The sequence below is a fragment of the Echinops telfairi genome, unplaced genomic scaffold (assembly GCF_000313985.2).
Source record: "Echinops telfairi isolate 266 unplaced genomic scaffold, ASM31398v2 ScPeMD7_70;HRSCAF=299, whole genome shotgun sequence".
In the NCBI taxonomy this organism is placed as follows: domain Eukaryota; kingdom Metazoa; phylum Chordata; class Mammalia; order Afrosoricida; family Tenrecidae; genus Echinops; species Echinops telfairi.
This window is the reverse complement of record NW_022103968.1, coordinates 44,414,560-44,438,104: the sequence shown is the minus strand read 5'-3', so window position 1 is coordinate 44,438,104 and position 23,545 is coordinate 44,414,560. Positions and strand designations below refer to the sequence as shown.

The window sequence follows — 23,545 nt, the reverse complement described above, 5'->3', positions numbered from 1 at the left end:
TCTGTTGCTTCTGAGCTAGATAGCAGCTTGTTTACCTTCAAGGCTTTGAGACCCCAGATGCTATATCTTTTGACAGCCAGGCACCATCAACTTTCTTCACCACCTTTGCTTATTCAGTTGCTTTGTCTTCAGCAGTTGTCGGGAAAGTGAGCATCATAGAATGCCAATTTAATAAAAGAATGTATTCTTGAATTGAGTGAGTACTTGAGTGGAGGCCCAATGTTCTTCTGCTACCTTAATACTAAATCCATAAATATATACACATAGATCTATTTCCCCATCCTCATATAAATATATCTGCATATGTACATATCTTTATCTAGACCTCTATAAATGCCCTTTGCCTCCCAGCTGTTTCCTCTATTTCCTTTGACTTTCCTCCTGTCCCACTATCATGCTCAGTCCCCATCAAGGTTTCATCAATTCCTCTTGGATACATTACCCTTGATCATGCCCTACTAGGCCTCCCACACCCTCCTCACCACCGATTTGGATCACTTGTTGTTCCCTTGTCCCTCGGTCTGTTAACACCACTACCTTTCCCCCCACCTCCCCCTCTTCCATGTCCCCCCGGAACTGCCAGTCCCTTTATTTTCTCCTCCAGATTGTTCAACCTGCGGAGATAATAACATGCACAAAAACTAGACAGAGCAAAACCAAGGAACAATATACAACAAGAAGCAAAAGCTTGTAGTTAGTTCAAGGATCGTTTGTTGGCCTTTAAGAGTGTTTTCCAGTCTGTTGGGGCAGCACAACCTGGGCCCAAAGTCCACCTTCAGCATTCTGGGAACCTTGCTGTTCTGTTACAGTGTGGTGGGATCAGATCGGGTGCAATTCCCACACTGTGTCTCTGGTGTTGTCCCTTGTAGGGCTATGGGTCAGTGAGGGGCCGGCCATGTGGTCCTCTCTGGACAGGCTGCTCTAATTATTTTTTCTCCAATTTTCCATAACACATTTGATCTTCCTATGTTAAAATATTAAATAATTTTAAAAGGAAAAACTGTTATTTTGTGGATTATCCTGTGCATTAAAAATACAAGCTGCTACATTACTATGTAGGGTATATAGAAGACTGGTCATAAATTTAGAAAGAGTCATTTTGGCATTGTAAGCTAGGTGCTGATCTACTAAAAGCAAGGTCAAGGAGTTGAAAACTACCGATTGCTCTGTAGGAGAAAGATGAGGCTGTCGGTTTCTATGAAGATTCACAGTCTCAGAAATGCTACATGGGTTCACAATGAGTCAAAATCAATTCAATGGCAAAGTACTTGGGCGTTTTCTTCATAAACTCAAGCATCCCTCTGGCGTACTAGTTAAACTCTCAGTTACTGAAGTTAAGTGATTTGAACTCACCAACTTTCTCTGTGAGAGAAAGTCATGGCATCGGCATGCCATAAAGGATTGTTGTTAGGGGCCCTCTTGTCTGTTCTGACCCATCGCAACCCATGAGTGATCACAGCCAAGGACCCCCTGTGGAAGCCTCTGCTCTGTGCTGGAATCGATCGACAACAATGGGGTGGCTTTTGGTTTTCATGCATTCGTGAGGAATTTTGAAAAAATATGTGATAAATTTATTCTAGTAAAATTAATAATTCCTTCATATTCCATCCTAACACATTGTCCCTATTTGGAAGTGCATTAATTAGTGGAAAGTTTTGCAAGAACTACGGGATTAAACTAAATGCTGGTTCCTGTCATTTTAACTGTGCTGTTAAGCTACACACATCATTTCTTTAGCCTTCTCTTTTTATGTAGAAACAACTTTTAATTTGCTCAATGTTTGTCCATAAAGCATTATGATTTGAGGTTTGAAGAGGCTGACATTGAAGATGGTGTGGTGGAAAACAAATACTCTTAAGATTGAAAGCTTGGGTTGGGGTCTCACGTTTGTGTCCAAACTGGACAGCAGTAAATTAGTTTTATAATATTCTATTTTATAGGATGATCCTGAAGCTCCACTGAGATAAAATGTGAATATAACTTGTAAACTATGCTATAGAACATAAGACATTTTTATTATTCCATCCCAACATTTTAATGATGCAAATAACCTCAACTCAATTGTACATAAAGTTTCATACACTTTATAATGCTGTTATTATTTGTGATAGGATTTCTAAATCACGGTGTACTTCAGTTAAATTAAACAAGTTTATAAAAAATGAAAAGGTTAGTATTTTCCTCTGCTAACACCACTGATTTTACTATTTGTCTAACAATCAAGATTTTTGGATGGCAAACTGCTCGATATCAATAAAGACTTTCAGCCATATTATGGGGAAGGAGGACGAATTCTGGAGATCCGGACTCCAGAGGCAGTGACCAGCATTAAAAAGCGAGGAGAGAGTCTAGGTTACACGGAAGGAGCCTTGTTGGCTCTGGCCTTCATCATCATCCTGTGCTGTATCCCTGCCATCCTGGTGGTTTTGGTCAGCTACAGACAGTAAGTATTCATAGATGCTGAAAATGGATAGCTCCCCAAGAGGCATGACAGAAAATTAGCTCTGCTAACATGGCATGTAGCTATAAAGCTCTGATGATGCCAACATTCTGGGATGGCTGTATCTTAGCAAATCACCTTCCTCAGAAAGAAAACAATCCCATTTTTCATTCATTTTCCTTAGGCAGCTCAGTGCTCCTGTTCTCCTAATATGCCCTTACTTACTAGGAGTACTACCTTAATCCCCATGACTTTCCTGATGTTTCCCCTCACACCGGGAGGGAAGGTTGTAGGTGTCCTAGTTCCCAGAGTAGATCTGTATCAGCACTACGTCATTATGATGAGTTTTCATCAGACTGTTAAATTTACCTTCGCACAGTCACAAGGTGGGCAAAATCATTCTCAAATCATAACACAGCGTATGTAATTTTACGCAGACTCTTCCATCCTGGACCACTTTGCATGCCTGTATTGTCACATCTTTCAGCATGTTTGTGCAGACCCTTAACTTCCCTGGTTCCCACACTCCAATGCAAGCATTCAAAGATACCATGTGTATATTTAAAATCTACTTTTTATTGGATTGTAGGTATGGGAAATGCCTACAATTGGGGACTGGACATTAAAACTGTATCCCAATAGGAAATTTTGGGTGGAAAATTGGAGAAGAAGGTAAAGAAGACATAAGGCCCTGAGGGTGGCACAAAATGAAATAAATAACAGACAGGAGTCATCAATCATATAGATTGCTTGATATTACAAACAGTAAGAAATAATGGTAGTGTTTCTATTGATCATTTAAGATATCTACTGCAGGGAAAGTACTAAAATAGTCCTATGCATCCTCAAACTTTTATCTTTTTTCCCCCCAAACACTGAAAATCAATCTGTATTTTTTCTTTGTTGAGTAAAATAATGTAAAGTTGCAAATCAACATTTAGGTTGAGGTATTGAAGCTTAAACTTAATGGGGCATGGACAAATTGTTTTAAATAATGAAGCCCTCAAGTCAATATTTTCAAATTAAATCTATTCTCTATTACCATTTTTTCTTTTTCATATGTTTCCCAAACTTACACTCTTATGCCGTATTAGAAATAAAATCCATGCCAATACTTCTTATATATAGTACTTGGTATCATAATAAAAACTGGAGCATCCTGGGTATTATACTCAGTAATATAAAATTAATGTACTTAATATTTAACATTTTTTATCTTTGACAGAAGCATTCTTTCTTTTTTAGCTTAGTAATCAGCTTAGAACCCAATGAATTCATTTTAAACACTGATTTTTTTAAGCTTTAATGGAATCAAAATGATTTGTGTACTGGCTCCTGTTTCCAAGTAAAATTCTAATATTTGTAAACTAACTTCTGTGCGTTCAGATTCTGCTAGTAAATATGATAGGGAAAAAGATGGTTTTTCTTCTATATTAAGATGTTTCTTTGAAATTTCCTATGCACAGAAAACAGAGAAGTCAAATATGAAAAGAAATGTCATGAATTCATTACATAGGAGTAGCACCTTCAATTGTAGCTTCAGCTTCAAAGTAAGGACAAGAGTACAATCAGGACTTACCGCATGACCCCGTTCCTTTAATATTCTACAAGCAGAGTATCCAATTTTTCTATCATAGTTGAAATTCACATATTCTTTTTGTAGCCCAGTTTCTCTAACTCATTTGGCTCATTCCTTTGTTTTCACAGCTTGTATGGCTGTGACAGTAATAATAAAGTACTCACCACTCTTCACTTGCTCCTCTTACTATGTCATTAACTCTGTGTCACAGTGAGTTCAGCCGATAAATTATGCATAATGTAGAATAAATCAGATCTTAACATATTATGAATGCAATAATTCTAATGCAGGTTTCTCTCTTTTTATCCTTTGCTTTCTCACACAGGTTTAAAGTGTAAGTATAATCACTGACATTTTGGAAATCATCCTATGTAATACAAATGGAGAAACCCAGACTTTAGTCATTAAGTAGTCAGCCTGCCCCCAATTCTGTATTCTTTGTTTTGTCTTATATTCCCAACAGTGGGACATAACTGCAGGGAATGAGAAAATGATTTTGCTCTGACGGTTTCCACTCTGAGGTGTTAAAGGAAGGCATTCGTGATAAGTGTACAGGACTTGTATGCGCAGCAGACCACCTCTTATGTGAGAATCACAATCATCCCTAGACATCAAAGGGACATAAAAAAACCTGTCAAACCTTTTCCCCAAATGTGCACCCCTACATCGTCCCAGTAGGCCCAATGAATTAATTAATAAAAATGTTTCAAGTAATATAAAAAATTGTTCCATTTAGACAGCTTCCCATAGAAATCACATTTTTATAAATATTCTGCCTTCTTCTGACTACCATTTAGTCAAGATAGAAAATATTTCTATGGAATTCTGCCCCTATTCAATGGGGAAATATTTAAAATAAATATTGTATCTGTTAGTATGTTCAAATATTTGCCCCCCAAAAAATTATCCCTCTGATAATTGAGTCTTATTATTCAAATTAGCCTATTGATAAGCCTATTAGTTCTAAACTGAGTTTCATAAAGCCTCCTTACTTTACTAAAGACGCCAAGCTGAATGCACCAAGACAGCGCGAATCCAGTCGGCTTTACCTGCTGCCAAACCAGCAGCACCGGTCCCGGCTCCAGTGGCTGCACCGCCGCCGCCTCCGGGGGCGCATCTCTACGAAGAACTTGGGGATAGCACCATGTAAGTAGACCTTTCTGGGACTTTGAGAACGAGGTGTGTTCTCATGGTTGAGTGGTGAGTATATCCTTTAACCTGGCATGAAATGAAGTTCTCAAGCTCTTTTAACGATCTTATCTCCTTCAACAGACAACCCAAAAAAGAATAAAATTAAAACGTTGAAATGGATAGCCATAAATAAATAAATAAGTGAATTAGAAAAAAAAAAGCCGTATTCACATTCAGGAGACACTTGCAGATTAATAGTGGTGGTAATACTAAACTTTGTCACCCTGATTCAGGCTCATGTAACCCATTTTTCCCCCTCAACTTTATAGTTAGTTTTTTTTGGGGGGGGGAAGGTGGGACGAGTTTATTAAAGAAAAGGAGAATAAGGCCCAATAATACAATAACAATTCCTAATTTGGGAAGAAAAAAAAAAGTCTTCTGTTCTGGAAATCAGAAACCATTTCTATGGTTTAAAAACCATAGCATTTCTCAAAGACATTCTTTTAGAATATTGTAGAGTTATTAGAATCAGAATGGGCAGTGGGAGGGAGAGTCCATGTATCAATCACTTAGCACATTTTCTTTTCATTATATTCATTTGGAACAGATCTGCTGTGGTTAATACAATGTTTATATCAATAGTAAAGTCAGCCATTTTGGAAACTCTCTGTAATGATATTCTTCACCCCTCATAATCGGATGCCTTTTGGAGATGTGTAGTGTAGCTTTTTTTTTTCTACAAAGAGAACACACCCAGAGTCACTGCTTCCAGAATGCAGAGCAAATAACCAGGAAATGATCAAATTTGAATCTGATGAGTTTAATTTGAGGAAATGTTTTTATTAACTGTAATTTCATGGGATAGGGGCACTGAAATATTATTGTTTTGTATTACATTTATAGCATTTACTAGTGGAAATAAAGCAAAGCATGTTAGATTATTATTATACAAGAATAGTTTAATTTGGGTTAATTTGATTTCAATGTCTACAGATTTTAAAGCCACTAGATTCATGGCAATATTTAACCAAACTAATAGAATTATACAAAATTCACGCTTCAAATAACTTTTTGTCCCATAACTTTAAAACTCTTTTGAACTATTGGTGAATGTAGGAATTGAGCCAATATATTTGGTTTTCTTTAATCATGTTAACTTCTTTTCTCCAGCTGAAAATGTCCAGAAAAATTTTTAAAAATGTATAAAGTTAAGTGTACTTATATATAAACTAAAACCAATATAGCTTGTTGATAATCTTTAAATATCAGCAAGTCTTCAATATTTTAGTTGAAAAGCTTGTAAATTTGGAATGTTTTAACTTCGACCCATTTAATTATCTTATAACCCTATATAGGGTTCCTAAGTTCCAAGAAAAATAGCTAACTCTAAATGAAAAATGTTCACTTATTTTAAAAGGAAACAAAATTATCTCATATAAGGTAGCTTCCTATAGATTCAACATCATGGGCCTTATATATTTATGTTCTCTCAAGCAAACACATACCTTTTGTATTAGCCAACTCACTGCCATGGGGTCTGTTCTGACTGACTGCACCCAGTAGAGTGTTTCTGACGCTGCAACTCATGACTGGAGCAGCTGGCCTCAGTTTCCTCCCACGGAGCAGCGGGTGGGTTCCAACTGCCAGTATTGAGGTTAACAGAGTAGAATAATTAAGTTTTTAGAATTAGGGCATAGAAGCAATTTTTGAATCTCATTTAAAGTTTCTCTTTAAGGATTAAATAGTGTTAATAGAAGTGCATTTTGTATACATGTAGCAAATAGTTTGCGGATGTGTTTATGAGATAATATAGCAAGCTACCACAAGGTTAGTAGTCCTAACTCACCGACCGTTCAAGGGAGAAAGACGAGGAAACTGCTCCCGGAAAGATATTATCAGGATATGCTCCATAGCATGGCAGTAGGTTTAGATTTGGTTTTGAAAATGTCATTCTTATACGTAAATTCAAAGCAAATGTGAAACATGCATTTTATTTTGGGGGATGTACAGACAAAATGTTTAAAGCAAATTCCTGTTAGCATTTTCATAATCTTCTCAAATTAACTGTAGTTAAAACTTTTTCTTTTCTATCACATGTTTTCTCTTTCTCACCTGTGGATACATAGGCATAAGTAAGTAAATAATATCATTTTAATACAAGACTAGAAAACCAAATGCAATAGAATAGATTAAGTGTTGCTTTACTCTAAATGCAGTGACCTTCATCTTTTACCATTGAGATGTTTATTTTAAATGGCAAGTTACATCATTCCCACCCCATTTCCTTCTGATGTGTTTTAAATGCCATGAGCTGTATTATTTTAAACAAATGTCCCTAGTTGGTCGTATTTGTGCTTACAAAAGCAGTTTCAAAATTTGTTAATTTTTAAAATAGATTATTTTCAACCAAAAGTATGTAGTATCATTATATAGAAAGTTCTTTCCACAAAAGAAAAATAACAGATTAATACATAAGCAATTGTCATGTTCTTGACATTGAGGAAAAAAACCAAAAAGACTTTTAAAGGTCAGGAATTGTAAAAGTATTTGGCATGTGTTCAATCCAAACTGTGGACACTTCCTGAATTCTTCAGATGGTTTTGATAGTTTGAGACCATCTATGAGAATTCTCTCTTGTACCCTATAGTTTCACTAAAAGACACAATAATAACTGGCTTTATATATCTTTTTATTGTTTCACTAATTTCTCCATTCGTTTAATTTCTATTCAAAATATTTTTCTTATATTTCTTTCTGTTGTGTTGTTAATATTATGGAACAATTATAATAATAGATCTAAGAGTGGCCATTCAAAACCAACACAGACCACGCAGCCTTTCCACAGGAAGGCTTCAATGCTTTTATTAGAGGATTGTCATTATTTTTGACTCACAGCCACCTATGACCTTGTGTCCACACATGAGCAAATAATTCTGTGAAAATAAAACTGTGCTATCCTAACAAGTCCTATTTGCATAAAAGTCCAACAATTCCTCTTTTAGTTGGTAGTATTGATTTTTGAAAATATACTAAGCATTTCATTCAAAATAGAAGATAATGATCTTTGTCAAGATTCTTGCTTAAAATCAGTTTTCCCATTGCGATTTTAAACTCTTTGAGAAATTTTCATCTGTCTTTGGGGTGTTTGATTCTCTAAATTTGGAGAACAGAAATCTGTTTCTGTATTCTCTTCCAAACTTTGTCTCACATGGACGAGTACTTTTCCCTCCAGGACAGAATTATTGAGAGGACAGTTAAGGAAAAAGCGTTGAATCAAATCCAGCTAAGAATGCACTTCTGTTTTATAATAGCTGGCATTGAACATCCTCTGCAAAGAATGTGAACTGGGTAAAGAAGATTTTAGCCTCAATTTGGAGAACTGTGACTTATGCATAGTAGAACACTTATGTGTGGACATAAAGTCCTGTATCAAACCAACTGAAACAAATGCCATGCTTTTACAGCTCTCATGCATTTCTTGTCCTGCCTTTTACAAGACGGGGACATGAAAGTACTGTCTTGCTTCAGTAGATTACTATTGTTGGACTTTTGTACTTTGAAGTAGTAATGAGAACCATAGAAACTTCTTTCTCATGAAAGCGATGCCTCAACCTGTCTCCTTACCTTTCACTATCTTCTTTTCTTTCAAGTCTTTTCCTTCTCTACCACTTTCAACAAAGCAGGGAAAATATATCCGTTTCAGAAGACAGGAAACACCAGCAAGTTGCTACCACCTTTTCTTCCTCAACTACTGAGGCTCAAGTAGAAGAATCATTTAAAAATAATCAGCAAGAAAATGCTGCAAGAAAATTCACCTTTCTGTCAGATGAGGACCTTTTAAGTACTCCCAATCCCCTTTATGTGGAAAATGTAGGTCAGCTCTCAACAAGTTCAGACTTTTCAATAAGAGCAGATTTTGTAGATCCATTTTTAACCACAAGCCAAGCCAAACCTGAGCCTCTGAAAAGCTCCAGGAAAAGAATTCAGAGGCCCTGGAACCAGTCCTTCTCCTTACCTAGGAGATCAATGTGGGGAGCAGCCAGCAGACCAGAAGCTGTAGATTTGCAGCAATGGCAGAGCAACGATCAGAATACCGAAAATGACAGCACCCAGAGTTTCTCCAAAAGACGTCACCAAAAACCCTTGGTTACAGCTGGAGATTCACAATTCATAGAGAAAGAAGAAATCAGGACAATTGGCCCACCAATTGGACAAGGAACGGGGCAATTAAAACCTCAATGTTCGGACTCTTCATTCTCCTCTCCCTGGCCTCTCTCTTCCACCTCTACCTTGCCAACTGTTTCAAGAACTATGAACCTCAAATCAGAACCTAGTGTCACCTTCCCTCATGTGGATTGCTCTCTGGGATTTTCTCCTTCAATGCCTTGCATTTTAAATTCTCCACAGTTTAGGAGAGAAACATCCACGATTGAAACCAAAAAGGTTATTTTTGAAAACCTCCCCCATCCACCAAGCATCCCACCACCTCCTCCTCCTCTTCATCCTTCTGTTTCTTGTTCTCCTACTGCTCTTCCTCACCTTCCTCTTCCTCCTTCTCCACCCCTCCCCGCTGCTGTTTTCCCTTCCCCTCGTCTACCTTTACGTCCTTCTCTTCTTCCTCCTCTCCCTTTACCCCCGCCTCCCTTTCCTTCCCCGTCAGTTCCATCCATGGAGCGTGCTTGTCTTCCAGTTGTCAAACACACTGCTAACCTGACGCCCACTGAGCAAGTACAACCCTCTGTGTTACAATTATCGTCATCAGCGGCGTGCAAGGCAGACCCTCAAAGAGAACCGAAAGGCATTCTCAAACATATTAAAAACTTAGCAGAGATTGAAAAGTCAGTGGCTGATATGTACAGTCAAATTAAAAAAAACTGTCCACCCACAGAGCTAACAAATATGGAAACCCCAACTGAACAAAACCCGGAGAATTTGAACAATATGGCTGAGGCACCTGAGAAACAATCTCACCATCAATCTACTTCATTGTAGTGTTACTTTTGCTATCTAATTGGGCAACAACTTTGTCTGTCAGAATCTTTGAGCTGAGGCAGATTTGAGCATCAAAGAAGATTCCATTATTTTGTTCTATTTCAAGGCAATATTTTTTTTTCACTTTTAATTTAAAAGATTATTAACTATCACTACTAACTCATATTAGAGAGTTACCTTAATTGTCTTAACTACCAAGTAGAATTATTTGTCCTACAATTATATAAAAAGTAAGTAATTTCAATCTATTTTTTTAATGGGAATATCTGGGGATGAAAGATAGATATCCAGTTTATATAAATGGTGTATTTGTCATATGGGCAGAAATCAATGCAGCTTGTTACAAGTAAGCTAAAAAGAATTTCATAAGTCTTTTTATTCCTTGATGTCTATATATTTGGTAAGAAAACATACTAGCAAAGTAAACTGTAATGGATATAGAAATAAAGGATATGTCAGACATACAATATTTCTAATAAATCCCAGGTGCTATAGAACGTATTCATTTGTGTTCTTATGAGAACATTCTTTATTCTGGCTGGCTCTTATCTTACTAGAATGCTTATAGATTTGATAAATCCTTTACTGTCTTTTTTCAGTTGTTTCTCATTGTATTTTCCTTTCCTTCTTTTATAATGAAAATAAATCTTGAGTTGTTGACTTTTGTAAGACATTTCATTGTTCCCACAGATGTTTAAATTGCTATTTAATTTTGCTTGTTCACATTATTATATCATCTTCTTAATTATAATTTTATCATAAGGCTCTCTTGAAGAAAACATTTGATTAGCTGTAGTTTAATAAAGACATTCTAATGAGCCTTATGAAAAGGCTAAACAAATATCTATAAAGATTTAGCTAAATTTAGTTATTGCTGAGCTTATTGACTAAATTTTAAATATGTACCCTATAAGTTTATCAATAATATAAAAACTGTTTCACCATTACTTTTTTAGAAAAGCAAAATGGGATGTATTTGGTGAATTGTTACCAGATTTTTATAAGTACCACCCCCCCCCTACTTTAATGCAAGGGAAACAAGTGACCACATGTGAAGACATTTCTGCAATTGTTCTCTTATCTTAAAGAATACGTTGTTAAATTCCAAGGGCATCTGCTAAACTGGTTGAGTCTTCTCAATGAAACCCACATTTTCACTTATTTCCTTTTATAGTGATTCTGTATCTTAAATGTGACCACCAATTATTACATTGCTTTAGCCATGTACCTTTTTTAATATACTTAGTTACTTTTAGGCCCCAGCTGGAATAAAAGGTATGATCATTATTTTAACATTTAAAAAGTATACATTTGAGAAGATATGAGACTTCAAAAGAGAAAAGTATAATTCCAAAATCTAGGCAAAGCCGTGCCCGATACTTACCATTGCAAGTATATTGTACAGATTTGAGGCACTGCATGGTTCTTTTCAAAGGTTCTTGTCAGCTTTTAGGTTGTGTGACATTTCTTCAAGAATTTGGTCCCCATCCCTAAACTAATAAGATCAGATCTGCTTCAGATTCCTTTCTTCCAATTCAGCAGTTATTTCTTTCTTGGGGATCTTGAACATGACTTTTTTCTCTCTTTTACTGAAAAACTTCAGTTGGAGTTTTTGTTGGCAGCTGCTCATATGCATGAGAACTTGTGCTATCTGGCGGACTCTGACCAGGTATTATTCAAAATTGTGCAAGCCTTTACCTTGCGTGTGTGTTTTTTAAGCTAATGTCCATAAACAATTGCTAATGTAAATCTGAGAACTCCTTGATAATTAATTTGCTAAATAGGGACCAAGGAAATAGTAGAAGAAATCCAAATAAGGATTATTTGTGGGTGCACATTAACTGTCCTATTTAATTGTATACTGCCCTTTTCTATGAAGATTTTCTATGACTGTTTGTATAATTTTTTTATATTGCCACAGTGTCCTTTGTAAGTAAAACATTTGCTATATGTTTAATCCAGACTTTTATTGACACTTTGTATTCCGATGTTCTTAGTGGCATAGTTGTTAGCTTTGACTGCATATTTCATGATGTATTTAGTTGTAAGTAATGAAATCAAAAATATAGTTTTCTACTTTAATTATTTCTAAGATACAAATTAAGCATACATTGAAAATATTTAAATCACTACAGACTTTGGAAGGAGGTCAAGAAAATTGGTAGAACTCTGTACGTCTTCAGCAAATTAATTTCAGAACCATTTCAATAATAAATTACTAATAGAATTAATTTGCAGTGTATTTATCTTCATACTCAGCACTTTCAATAAACATACCTTAGACACATAAACATTTTTTGTATAAATAGACTTAAATATCTGGCCAAAGCCTTTAGAGAAAGGCTTGTGAGATTTTAAATATTAATTTTCCATTTCTTCATGCAAAAATAAGAACAAACGACCAACAGCTTCAACTAAATACTTCAAGCCAATATATTCAATATTGAATATATCTTATATTCTCTGTTACCCTGAGTAGTCAAAATTTAGTCAAATATTTAATGAATGGTGGCCCACAAACTTCAGAAACCTTGATACAATATTGAACAACTGACTTATGTCTCTAAAAAAAGGTTTTCACTTTAAGTTTAGTGGTATACTTATAAAGGATAGTCAATATTTTGCATTCATTAACTTTAGAATCAAATTGACATAAACAAAAAATACCATAATTTAAAAAATATTTTGAAAATTACATGGAGTACATGAAGATGATTTTTCATCCTGTACCTATTGATTTCTTCTATGAAATAATTATTTCCCAAAGGAAGCATCTTATTTCTATTAAAAATTCAGACAAAGATTGTATAGAATATGGTTTATCCCATTTCATCATAATAAGGTTAGCATGTATTTTTACAGACCATTTAGATAAAATAGATTATGTATGTTTTGGTATTCATAAAAAACGAGGGTCTGGTGTGATAATAATTTTTTAGTAATGCAGACATGACAGCTTGGTCCTCTCAGCAATACCATAAATCCTCTAAATAATACCGGAAAACATATCTCTCACTGACACAGGTTTGCATAAAATTAGCTTTTTTAGTTTTCCTTCATATTTTTAAAAAATCCTTACCAATCATTTTATTAAGTATAAAGTGCCAAGATGTTTAATACACATTTCTTTATTTCTGCTTTACAGGAGATGTTATGCCTCAGAGGTAAGGGTTCTGTGGTGCTACCATGCATCCCGCTCACTAGGAAACTGGTCAGACTAAAGAACAGGGCTAACATTCTTCTTATCGAAATGGGGACACCTTCCTTTACCTTACAAACCCTCTGAAGTATGTTATTTTCTAACTTTCTATATGTTACATCTTTATGTATGTATTTTATAATTTTAAAGATAATTTCTCCTTACTCTGTAAATTACTATTATTAATACCATGACATTCTTCCTAAGGTGTTTGTTTGTTTGTTTTTTTTGTCTTTCTACCCTATCACTAAAACCAACCTTGCAATCTTAGGGAATTGGTCTTTAAATGACACTTTTTGAAAGTCAGACTACATAAAGTTCGGACTACATATTACTTTGACACTTAAACTTTATAGAAAATTCTGGGCATCATATAGAAAAATCTGGCCAGTAGAATTTGACTAGACATAGGGTAAATGATACTATTAACTTAATCACAGAAATACATATGGTTTAGCACAGATAACCTATTAGCCAGAATGAATAAGTCTATGACAGAATTAGGGATGATTATGGCAAATAATGGATTGCACCAAATTTCTCTAATCTGTCATCCTTTTAAAATAATTATCTTAATATTAACACTGAAAAATCATATCATGAAGCACCCATCCTTCAGTGGAATAATTGTTCTAATGTTTATTTGAGAAAGGTGGTTTTATTGGTGAAAGTATGCTCATTGTGCCCCAAGCATTTCCCAAATGCTTACTTTAAAATTTGTGTTACTCAATAAATCCCCCAAATAGGTGACATGCCAGAATTTGAATTATGTATCTGGTGCTCACCTTGTTGTTTCAAGCAGTCGCTCTGTTTCCAAGAGCATCATGTCTCACACCACGAACCATCACTGCGTTTCCTTAAAATGAGTCCTGTGAGAAGAAGGGCGGGTCACAATGCTTGCAGCTTGAAGACTTTCTGAAAGCTTGCTTGCAGTGAACCATGCTTGGTAAGAAAAATAAAAAATTACGGAGCATTTCTTAAATGTTATGGTGAATACATGACCTCTGTACCATTGTGTAGTTCTCTGGTTTCACTCTTCTTCCCAATAATTCTGATTATAATGTGATTGGAGAGAGAGAGAGAGAAAAGAATGTCAATGAAACATAAAATTGAGCTTATTTTGTTAGCATTAATGACTCATTTAACTATAAAGCTTAAAACAAACTAAGATCTTACTAAGGCAATGAAATTTGATGTGAACAAGTCAAGAAATTCATACAAATACAGTATTTCTTATTCAATAACTCACCATGTGATTTTTGGTGGCTATCATATTTCCAAGGTCACCTGCTTGAAACTGTAAAATTGTTTTCTCTCTCCTCAATCATATCCTAGTTTTGTGTCTAAATTACTTCCTACGCCTTATTCTGTGTTAATTTTCCTTGACAGCACCAACAGCTGCTGAGGGCTTCTCTCCTTAAACCAGAGGTATCGCGCTTCTTTGTTTTCAACTTCACTGTCTTCACCAGCCTTTGTGTGGCTTTAGTTAGGATCAATGGTCCGTGTAGGCAGGATGGATGGCAGACAATGTGGCATAAGGGACAGAAAAGGCGTTTAAATTGAAACCAAGAAATAAGTAAGATTCCCACTGCTTGTTAGTGCCTCAACTTCTGATGTTGCCACTGCATTCACCGGTCAGCCCACCACTGGCCCTTGCTCCCTTTAAAACCAAGTGATCAGTGCATGAACGTGACTTATAAGCTTATCAGTCATTTACTTAGTGAACCTGGATTTCTCTGAACCATTCTTAAAACCTGATTTAAATAAGGCCAACTCTGAAAAAAGAATGCTGACAGCTGAAGTAAAAAAACAACTGGAAATTGGGTTATGTAACAAGAGATTTCTCCATTTCATGTGTTTGGGAATACCGTCTATGGCGATAATAGCTGTGGTTCGTTTAGGCAGTGTAAAAACATATTGAGGATTAAATAGGAAATATAGTAAGGAAGTATCTTCGGAGAAAAGCCTAGTGGTCTTCTTCCCGTTTGCCTCCGCAAACCCGTCGTTGAAAACCGGATGGAATGCACGTAGTTCTAGTCTCAGACTTCTCAGTCACTAGGATTGTTTCTTTGAGTATGTATGCCACTTTTAGTAGGTAAACGGAACCAGTATTAACATCAAAATTGGATGTCACTAATTTGGTCTTAGAGTATTTGTAACAACTCAATTGATTATAAGTTCCAGGGTTGTAACATAAATAAATGGGTTTACAAGGGCATACCCAGAAAAAAATGAATTTCTTTTCTCAAGGCTATGTATTTCATTTTTTTAAAACAAAACAACCTTATCACCTTCAAAGTACTGTCCATTACATACATTTGTCAAATCTGATATTCCATTTTTGGAGACATTTTTAAAAATCATCCATTTGGATGGCTGGTAGCACCTCCCTCATTTTTTTCTTCACCTCTTCAGTTACTGTCCCTCTTTATTGTGGAAACAAAAAGAAGTCTCACTGTGTAAAGTCAGGTGAGTAAGGTGTCTGGGGCAAGAGAGGCACACTGGATTTTTTGCCCCAACCTGGTGCCCTGAGATGGCTGCGTGAGCAGGTGCATAATTGTGGTGGCCAAACCAGTCCCCTGTCTGACACAAATCAGGCCTTTTTGGTCACACACTCTTATCCAATCTTTTCAGAACCTCTAAGTAGCAAGCTTGATTAAGAGCCTGACCTGGTGGCACAAACTCCAAATGCATGATCTCTCTCACATCAAAAACACAAATGAGCATCAGGGGTTTTTGGTTACTCCTCATATATGTAAAACAGGATAGTTTGTGATATTTTGGTGACTAGAGGAATCATTCTTACTGTCAAAAAACAAAAACTCAGATTTCCTGATTAAAATTGTGGGCATTACTTCAAATTTTAAGAAAGATGTTGGCCAATCATAGTAAAACTGAAGGTCACTGCTTCATTTTATCATTTAAGCTATGGATTTCCATATCATTAGATGATATGCTGTGCCTTAAGACAATAGTATTTTTCTGACTGCTTTCCTGGATCAACAAAATGATTCATAGAAAAATATATGATGTTGGCAATGAGTAGTAATTGGCAACCATTTGGCTCTGGGTACACATATTTTGCACATGCAGTCAGAAGAAAACAGTCCCAGTCAAAGGACATCATTCTTGATAGAAGGTCTGCAAAAAAGAGCATCCTGCTGCTTCCAGAGTTATATTGACACAGTGGCTACAAGGGGCTTGAACAGAACAACTAGTATAAAGACAGTGTGCAACTGGTCAGTATTCCGTTCTGTTGCGCATAGTAGCTCTGTGTGTTGGAACCAATTCCATAGTACCGAACAACGACAACACAATCCTGTCTTTCTCCCTTAAAAATCCATTTGAGTAACCTTTGCCATCCAAACTGCTTAGCACATTGACTTCAAATGGGGAAAGTAAAGACATTTAATAATTATTGAAAACAGATTATGTGTACGTATCTCAGGAAACACATTTTTAAATAAAATTAGTTTATATTGCCTAGACTAGAATTTGGTACTAAGATCATCCCTAACAGACTCTTTGTTCTAACAAAGTCCTTAAAACAAAATGACAAAAATAAAACCTTTTAATCTAGAATTAGCATCTAAAGATGTGGTTTTAAATCCATTTATAAAGATACATTTTCATGAAAAGGAAGAATTCTTCTCATGGCTCAGGTCTGTTCATAATATAAATTAAACTAGAATTAAACAGTAACTAACTACTGTTTATTGTAAAAGCTGTGCCATTAACAAGCGAGAATGCTTACCTGCCAGCAGCACCACGTTCCTAAGAGACCCCTAGGGAAACTGAAGGTGAAATTCTTCCCATCGTCCTCAGTGGTAATAGCAGGACCGTATTTTATCATTGCAGCCAGCAGAGAAATCAAATAAGTTTAATATTTGTAATTAAAGTCATTTTAGCAGGATGTTTTGTGACTCATCAAATTCTAGGTGTCAAGATCTGATTTTGTAATAAGAATTTGATTCCAAATGCAATTTCTCTTTTGGACAATAGGAGTTATTATCCATGGAGTCTGGAATTGATCCTGGCCAGGAATATGGACAAGATTATTACAGTTATGAGCATGGGTACATCTTCATATTTTTAATCCAGTATCTTAATTACATTTCATGTGTCTATGTGTCTAAGTGGGAGTAATAAATAAACATTAAAACTAACATTTCATCCATTTCATCTCTGAAAATGTATATACCTTTATCACAATATTTTGTACTGATATTCTCTATGAAAATTGAGATTCTATTCATGTGGGTAAAAATATTTAAAGTGGTTTCATTGAGAAACAGAAGCCAAACATATTTGCTCAATTCCTGCATTCACCACTTCTATTTTTGCGAGATGTAAAATGTTTCATCTAATTGGTCAGCTTCACATTTTGCCAACAGCAACCACACAAGACAGAAAATAATTTTCTTGCCACTGGCAATTATTTTAAGAGTCATTTCTTTATGCAAATGTTAATAGAGTTTTAGCATAAATAGAAAGTGTATTAAGAACAATAAGTCTTTCTCCTTGTTCTGGCCTCTCAAGACTTATATTTGAAATAACTCGACTCTCTTTATTGTTATTCCAGGGTACCATTATGACAAAAAGCCTTGGTCAACAGGTAGTGGCTGTTCTCCTATAGTTTCAGAACTATTCAACAAGAAGCCTGACATGTAGTAGGTCATGTGCAAATACTTGTTGATTGATGGTGAAAATAAAGAAGAAAACAGATCATTCATGGTAGATTCTACACAAAACATATGAAAAAGATATTGAAAATTGTAAGTTTTTCTTACAGGTATGAGATGCCTCAATATGGAAGTCGCCGACGTTTATTACCACCAGCTGGACAAGAGGAATACGGGGAGGTGGTTGGTGAAGCTGAGGAAGAATATGAAGAGGAGGAGGTAATTATTGCAATTTCTTAATATAAGAAAACAGCACAAAATAAATATATTTCACTCTTCTGACTCACAGGCTGTAAAATGTTTTCATGTTCAGAAACCTTATTCACTTGTTTTTTCATGGAAGTTTAATAACATTAGTCAATATATTGTCTTGTCTATGGAGGAAAGTTAATTTTTATATGTTTATTTTTATTCTCTAGATTTTAAACACCTTGAAAATTCAGGGAAGTGTTTATTTTATATATATTTAAATGTCTATATAAATTCTAAATGTTACATTTTAAAGCTAAAATTGTAGTTAATGATATAAAAACAAATTCTGCAGCCCAGTGATTGCTTTTGTATTGTCTCCATCTTTCAGCTATCAAGGGGGGAAAAAATCTCCTTCAATATATTTGAAGAACATATAATTGATATTATGTTTACCATAATCTATTTATTATAAAGTTAACATATTTTGCTAAAAACATAAAATGCCACTCCTTGTTGCTTCAACCTTTTAAAAATGAGCAAAATTTTCACCTAGCTATTTATATAAACTACCATAATTTCCTTAATTATTTAAAATCATTGGAATTTAGCTGAAGGAAAGACATATATTAACCAAAGTGAGAGAAGAGAGTGGCAGCAGTTAATGATCTTTATTCACTTCTTGATTTTAGATTATATACATAAATGGAATTTAAAAAGGAAGAATTTGACTTTGGTGTTATGAAATATAATCCAAAATAAAATATTTTGCTTTTTCTTGATGACCTTCTGTCTGCAAATAACAGGGCTAGACATTGTAGAATTCTGTGATTATTATCCGAGATCAGTGACGTAGAGCTGTGATAAAGCAATCAACTTGCAGATAACGTTTCTGCTTCACTTATGTGGGACCAGGTCACTTCATAACCAGCCTCAGGCTGACCTTCCAATTGCATTTTCATAATTTTCAGGAAAAGCCGAAGAAAATTAAAAAACCAAAAGTTGAAGTGATAGAACCTAGTGAGGAGGAGGAAGTAGTGGTAACCATTGAAAAGCCACCAGCCGCCGAGCCTTCCTACACCACGTGGAAGCGGGCCCGGGTCTTCCCGATGATCTTTCAGAAAGTCAGGGGTCTAGCGGACAAGAGAGGCGTCGTGGACCTGGAGGAAGCCGATAAAGATTATTTGAAACTGACGCTGGACCAAGACGCAGCCACGGAAAGCACGGTGGAATCCGAGAGCACGGAAGAATCCTCCGATTACACGGAGTACACCGAGACCGAGTCCGAGTTCAGTGAATCCGAGACCACGGAGGAGTCGTCGGAGTCCGGGACCCCCTCGGAGGCGGAGGAGAGCTCCACTCCCGAATCCGAAGAGTCGGAATCCACAGAGTCAGAAGGAGAAAAGGCCAGAAAGAACATCGTGCTGGCCAGAAGAAGGCCCGTTGTGGAGGAAGTGCAAGAAGTCAAAGGTCGAAAGGAGAAGGCGCCTGAAGAACAAGAGGAAGCTGGGGTCGAAGGGGGACACCCAGAAGAAGGAGAGGACAGAGAACTGGCCCCCAGGGAAGGATCCCTGGACCTGGAAGCTGCAGAGGCCCCTGAGGAGGGCAGTGTGGGATCTGTTTCTGCGGGAGGAGGCGCAGAAAGTGAGAGCAGATCAGAGTCGAGCAGCAGCAGTGGCAGCAGTAGCAGTGAGAGTCAGTCTGGAGGTCCCTGGGGCATCCAGGTGCCAGAATACAGCACAAGCAAGCCTGCCAGCCAAAGGAGGCCCCCAGGGGCAAATGCTGAAGGTTACAACACAGCCCTTTGAGGGGGATCACAGTAGGTGGGGATTTTGCAGTGATGAGTGTTCTGTGCAGTGCCTTGCTGTGTGCCCTTTGAAATGATACTTTAAGGGGAGACTATTGATCGTAATTTTAATCTGGCTTAAAATCAGAAGCATGCCAGAAAAGTGAATATATATGCTATCCAAAAGATTTGTATATTCGAAAATTAGGATACAACTGACTGCCACCTATGCACTCAATGTGTCTATCTTGAATGCTTACCAGTGGGATTTCCGTTGAGACACAATTGTGGATTTCCGTGATGCTTTGCCTATTGAAACAGATGATATAAATATATATGATATTTTCTATATCATCTTTATAAAATAATTATTTAGGACAAACTACAATAAATGAGATCACTAAGTGTCTACTTTTGCATATATGTACATTTCAACTGGCAAATAAATGCATTTTTAAAATATCACAACTTAGATCTGAAAGTGTTAGACATAAGTCTTTCTCAAGAAGATTTATATCTGACACTCTCACATGTTAGGATTTAAATACAATCTGTTTTAAAAATAACATTTATTTTCTGTTCTTAATGTGAGTTAAAGTAGATGAAAGATAAAATTCAATTGGAATATTTATATATCATCAGCGGTAACTAAATGCAATAAATTTTACATTTAGCCTTAGAATTCAGATCAGAAAATATAACTTTTTTCCTACTACAAAATATGACAGTTCACATATCCCCCCAAATCAGCTCTATTTTGAGTATTTGTCTAACTTTTGTTCCTTGCAAATTTTTGTAATGACTTTAAACCAAACAAGCACACAATGGTAAAAATATCCATTGTGTCTCAGTTGCCTACAAAAGGAAAATTAAGGAAACAGAATTTTAAGTTACTCTATAACTCAATGGGGTTACTCTGAAGCTTGAATAACTACATCAAATTATACAAAAAGTTTGGCTGTTAAGGGAGAATTAGGAAATAAACTCAAGTGATTTATAAATATCTCTAATATATTGGGAACAGAAGCATTATATGAACAGAATATATTAATGCTGTGCATTCCTTTCAATGTAACTTTCCTAAATAGTACAGCAGCTGTCAAACAATGGATCAGATCCCTCATGAAACATAAATATATACAATTCCTTCCTGGAATATCTACTTCCTAACTCAGCAGCAATCCCTCCCCCACCCCCTACTCCAACACAAGTTATTATCTTTAAAGGCACCAGAGAATTAGAACAGAAACTGATGTTGTTCAAGTGTTGCAGCCCTCTTACGCTCTTGAGATTTTACTGCTGTCTTCTGATTGGTCTTTGAATGATGTTTTGGATTTCAGATGCCTGGTAGTCTTTGCCCTTTGACTCCTCTGGTGATGACATCGATCTTTGTGTTCTTTCTCTTTTATGGTGACAGTGGGCAAGAAGAAGAATGATCAAGCTGGTTGTTGATCGAAAATACGAAACCAGCTCAACTGGCGAAGACAGTGCTCCCGAGTGCCAGAGAAACCGGCTTCACAATCCGAACAGTCACAGTAAGATCAATGGCAATATATACATCGCACAGAACGGTTCTGTAGTGAGAACCCGCCGTGCCTGCCTTGCTGAGCATTTAAAAGTCACTTCCCCTGTTCGACTGGGGAGGCACTTTAAGAACCTAGACAAGTTGGCAGTGACACAGGAGGAAAACATCCCCCTGAACACATTATCCAAGGGGCCCTTTTCTACTGAGAAACTGAACACGAGGCCATCTCTGGTTACATTTGCTCCGTGCCCGGCTGGTGCTGACAGCACAGCAGCAAAGCCCTTGGGGAACAGACTGCGAAGCGCCGGGGAACAGGAGTCCATGCTTGACAATAGGAGCCTCCAGGACTGTTTGAAATTCCACGGCGACCACTTGCAGTCAGATGACGAGGAGCTTTGGATGGGCCCCTGGAACAACCTCCATATACCAATGACAAAACTGTGACCAGTTTCGAGAAGTTATTTTAATTTTTACCTAAGTTTGTAATAAACTGTGCTTTTTATTGTCACTGAGGAAACAATGAATGGAATTTATATCATGCACACAAACTAAAACTTTGAACAATATGCTTTAAAAAGTTTAAAAAGGGACAGATTTGCACTCACCGTTATGTCAATTAATTTTTCTTCTCAAAGAAAAAATTTCAGATAGCTCTTCAATTCACTAAGTAGCATATCGTTTAAATACTTAACAGCTTTGTTGAATCTTGAGGGATTTTGTTTTTATGTTTTTTATTTTAATAAACAAAAAGTAATGTACTAAATCATCATTTATATATTTTTGATTTACTGCATTTTTAGTTCCACAGCATTTATTTTTCAGTACATGTAATTTTACATTCCATGGGAAAAATGGAAATTTATAGTGGAAGATTTTTACAGGTAACAGGTGTATGCAATTGCTACATATACCATCCTGATATTTTAAATGAAATGAAAAGTTTATGGTTGCATTGGTAAATATGGAAAACTTCCATAAATTATCTTGAATCATGGACCTATTTTCCTAATTGTCCAATATAAAGGGTTTTTTAAGATTTTTTTATATATGTGTATTTTGACTTTTGAAGGGACACTTGAAGTCATATTTCCTTTATCCATTTCATCTATACTTTTCTTTGGTGCCCTGCTTCTGACCCGCACTCTTTTGTTGCTGATGCTTTAATTTAATCACAGAAAGTTGAAGCATTGCTGAGAGCCACAAAAATCCCCCTTTCAGCAAAATGGGAAGGGCCAGATAGGCACTAATGCATCTACAACTATAGTAGCCATGTAGAGGACATAGAAAGGTCAGAGCAATCTCATTAATGTCTCGGGGCATGGATATTTTGTAAACCTCCAGAAAGGAATTGGTGAAGTCAGAATGTTATGTACTATGTAAACTGCCTTAAAAGGCCATAATTTTATCATTTCAAATGTATTTAACCTCTCTCAACTCCAGTTTATTTATAGAATATTTCAATGTACATAACACAAATATTATTGCCTGGGCATTTTAAAATCAAAGGATACAGTCTTGATTTTCATTAAGCAAAGCACAGTGTTTCACCATTAATAGAAACTAAAACAAAATATCCTTTAAAACAACAACATTTTACCTTTGTGTGCTATGGAGTCACCAGACATAAAAAGGATCAATCGAGTTTAAAAAGAACTCACGACACTAGTGAATATGTTACATAGAATGATATTGGTCAATGCTGTGCAGAATGTGAGATGAGTCATGGCATTTTCAGATTTTAATAAAATTCTCTTCTGCATGCATACAATATGGTTGAAAGATTGCATAAGGCACTACCATTTGTCCTCTCCCATTTCACCTTTTAAAAATATTTTGTTACAGTGCTATTTTCTTATTTTCAAGTGAATGAAATTATAAGTAACAGAAACTTCCTACTCTGTGAGTAGCTACTTTTATACATTTTTATTTCATATTTCAAAACCTATCAGATTAAATACAGGAATATTTCATTTATCTGGCATTACTAATTTTTTCTGTACCCTTGATAGAAAAATTATCAGC

General features: G+C 36.0%; 1 protein-coding gene across 1 annotated transcript in view; it reads left to right on the top strand.

Annotated features, from left to right (window-relative positions):
- The window catches only part of PCDH15 (protocadherin related 15), a 952,716-nt gene extending 930,153 nt beyond the window's left edge, over positions 1-22,563 (top strand). Inside the window, exons 30-38 of the mRNA XM_045291300.1 lie at positions 2,225-2,443; positions 4,345-4,353; positions 5,022-5,165; positions 11,746-11,811; positions 13,288-13,306; positions 14,731-14,769; positions 17,344-17,417; positions 18,134-18,242; positions 21,416-22,563. Coding sequence (XP_045147235.1) covers positions 2,225-2,443; positions 4,345-4,353; positions 5,022-5,165; positions 11,746-11,811; positions 13,288-13,306; positions 14,731-14,769; positions 17,344-17,417; positions 18,134-18,242; positions 21,416-21,967 — 1,231 coding nt within the window. The 3' untranslated portion in view covers positions 21,968-22,563. The remainder of the gene's footprint in view (positions 1-2,224; positions 2,444-4,344; positions 4,354-5,021; positions 5,166-11,745; positions 11,812-13,287; positions 13,307-14,730; positions 14,770-17,343; positions 17,418-18,133; positions 18,243-21,415) is intronic.
- Positions 22,564-23,545: the final 982 nt, after the last annotated feature.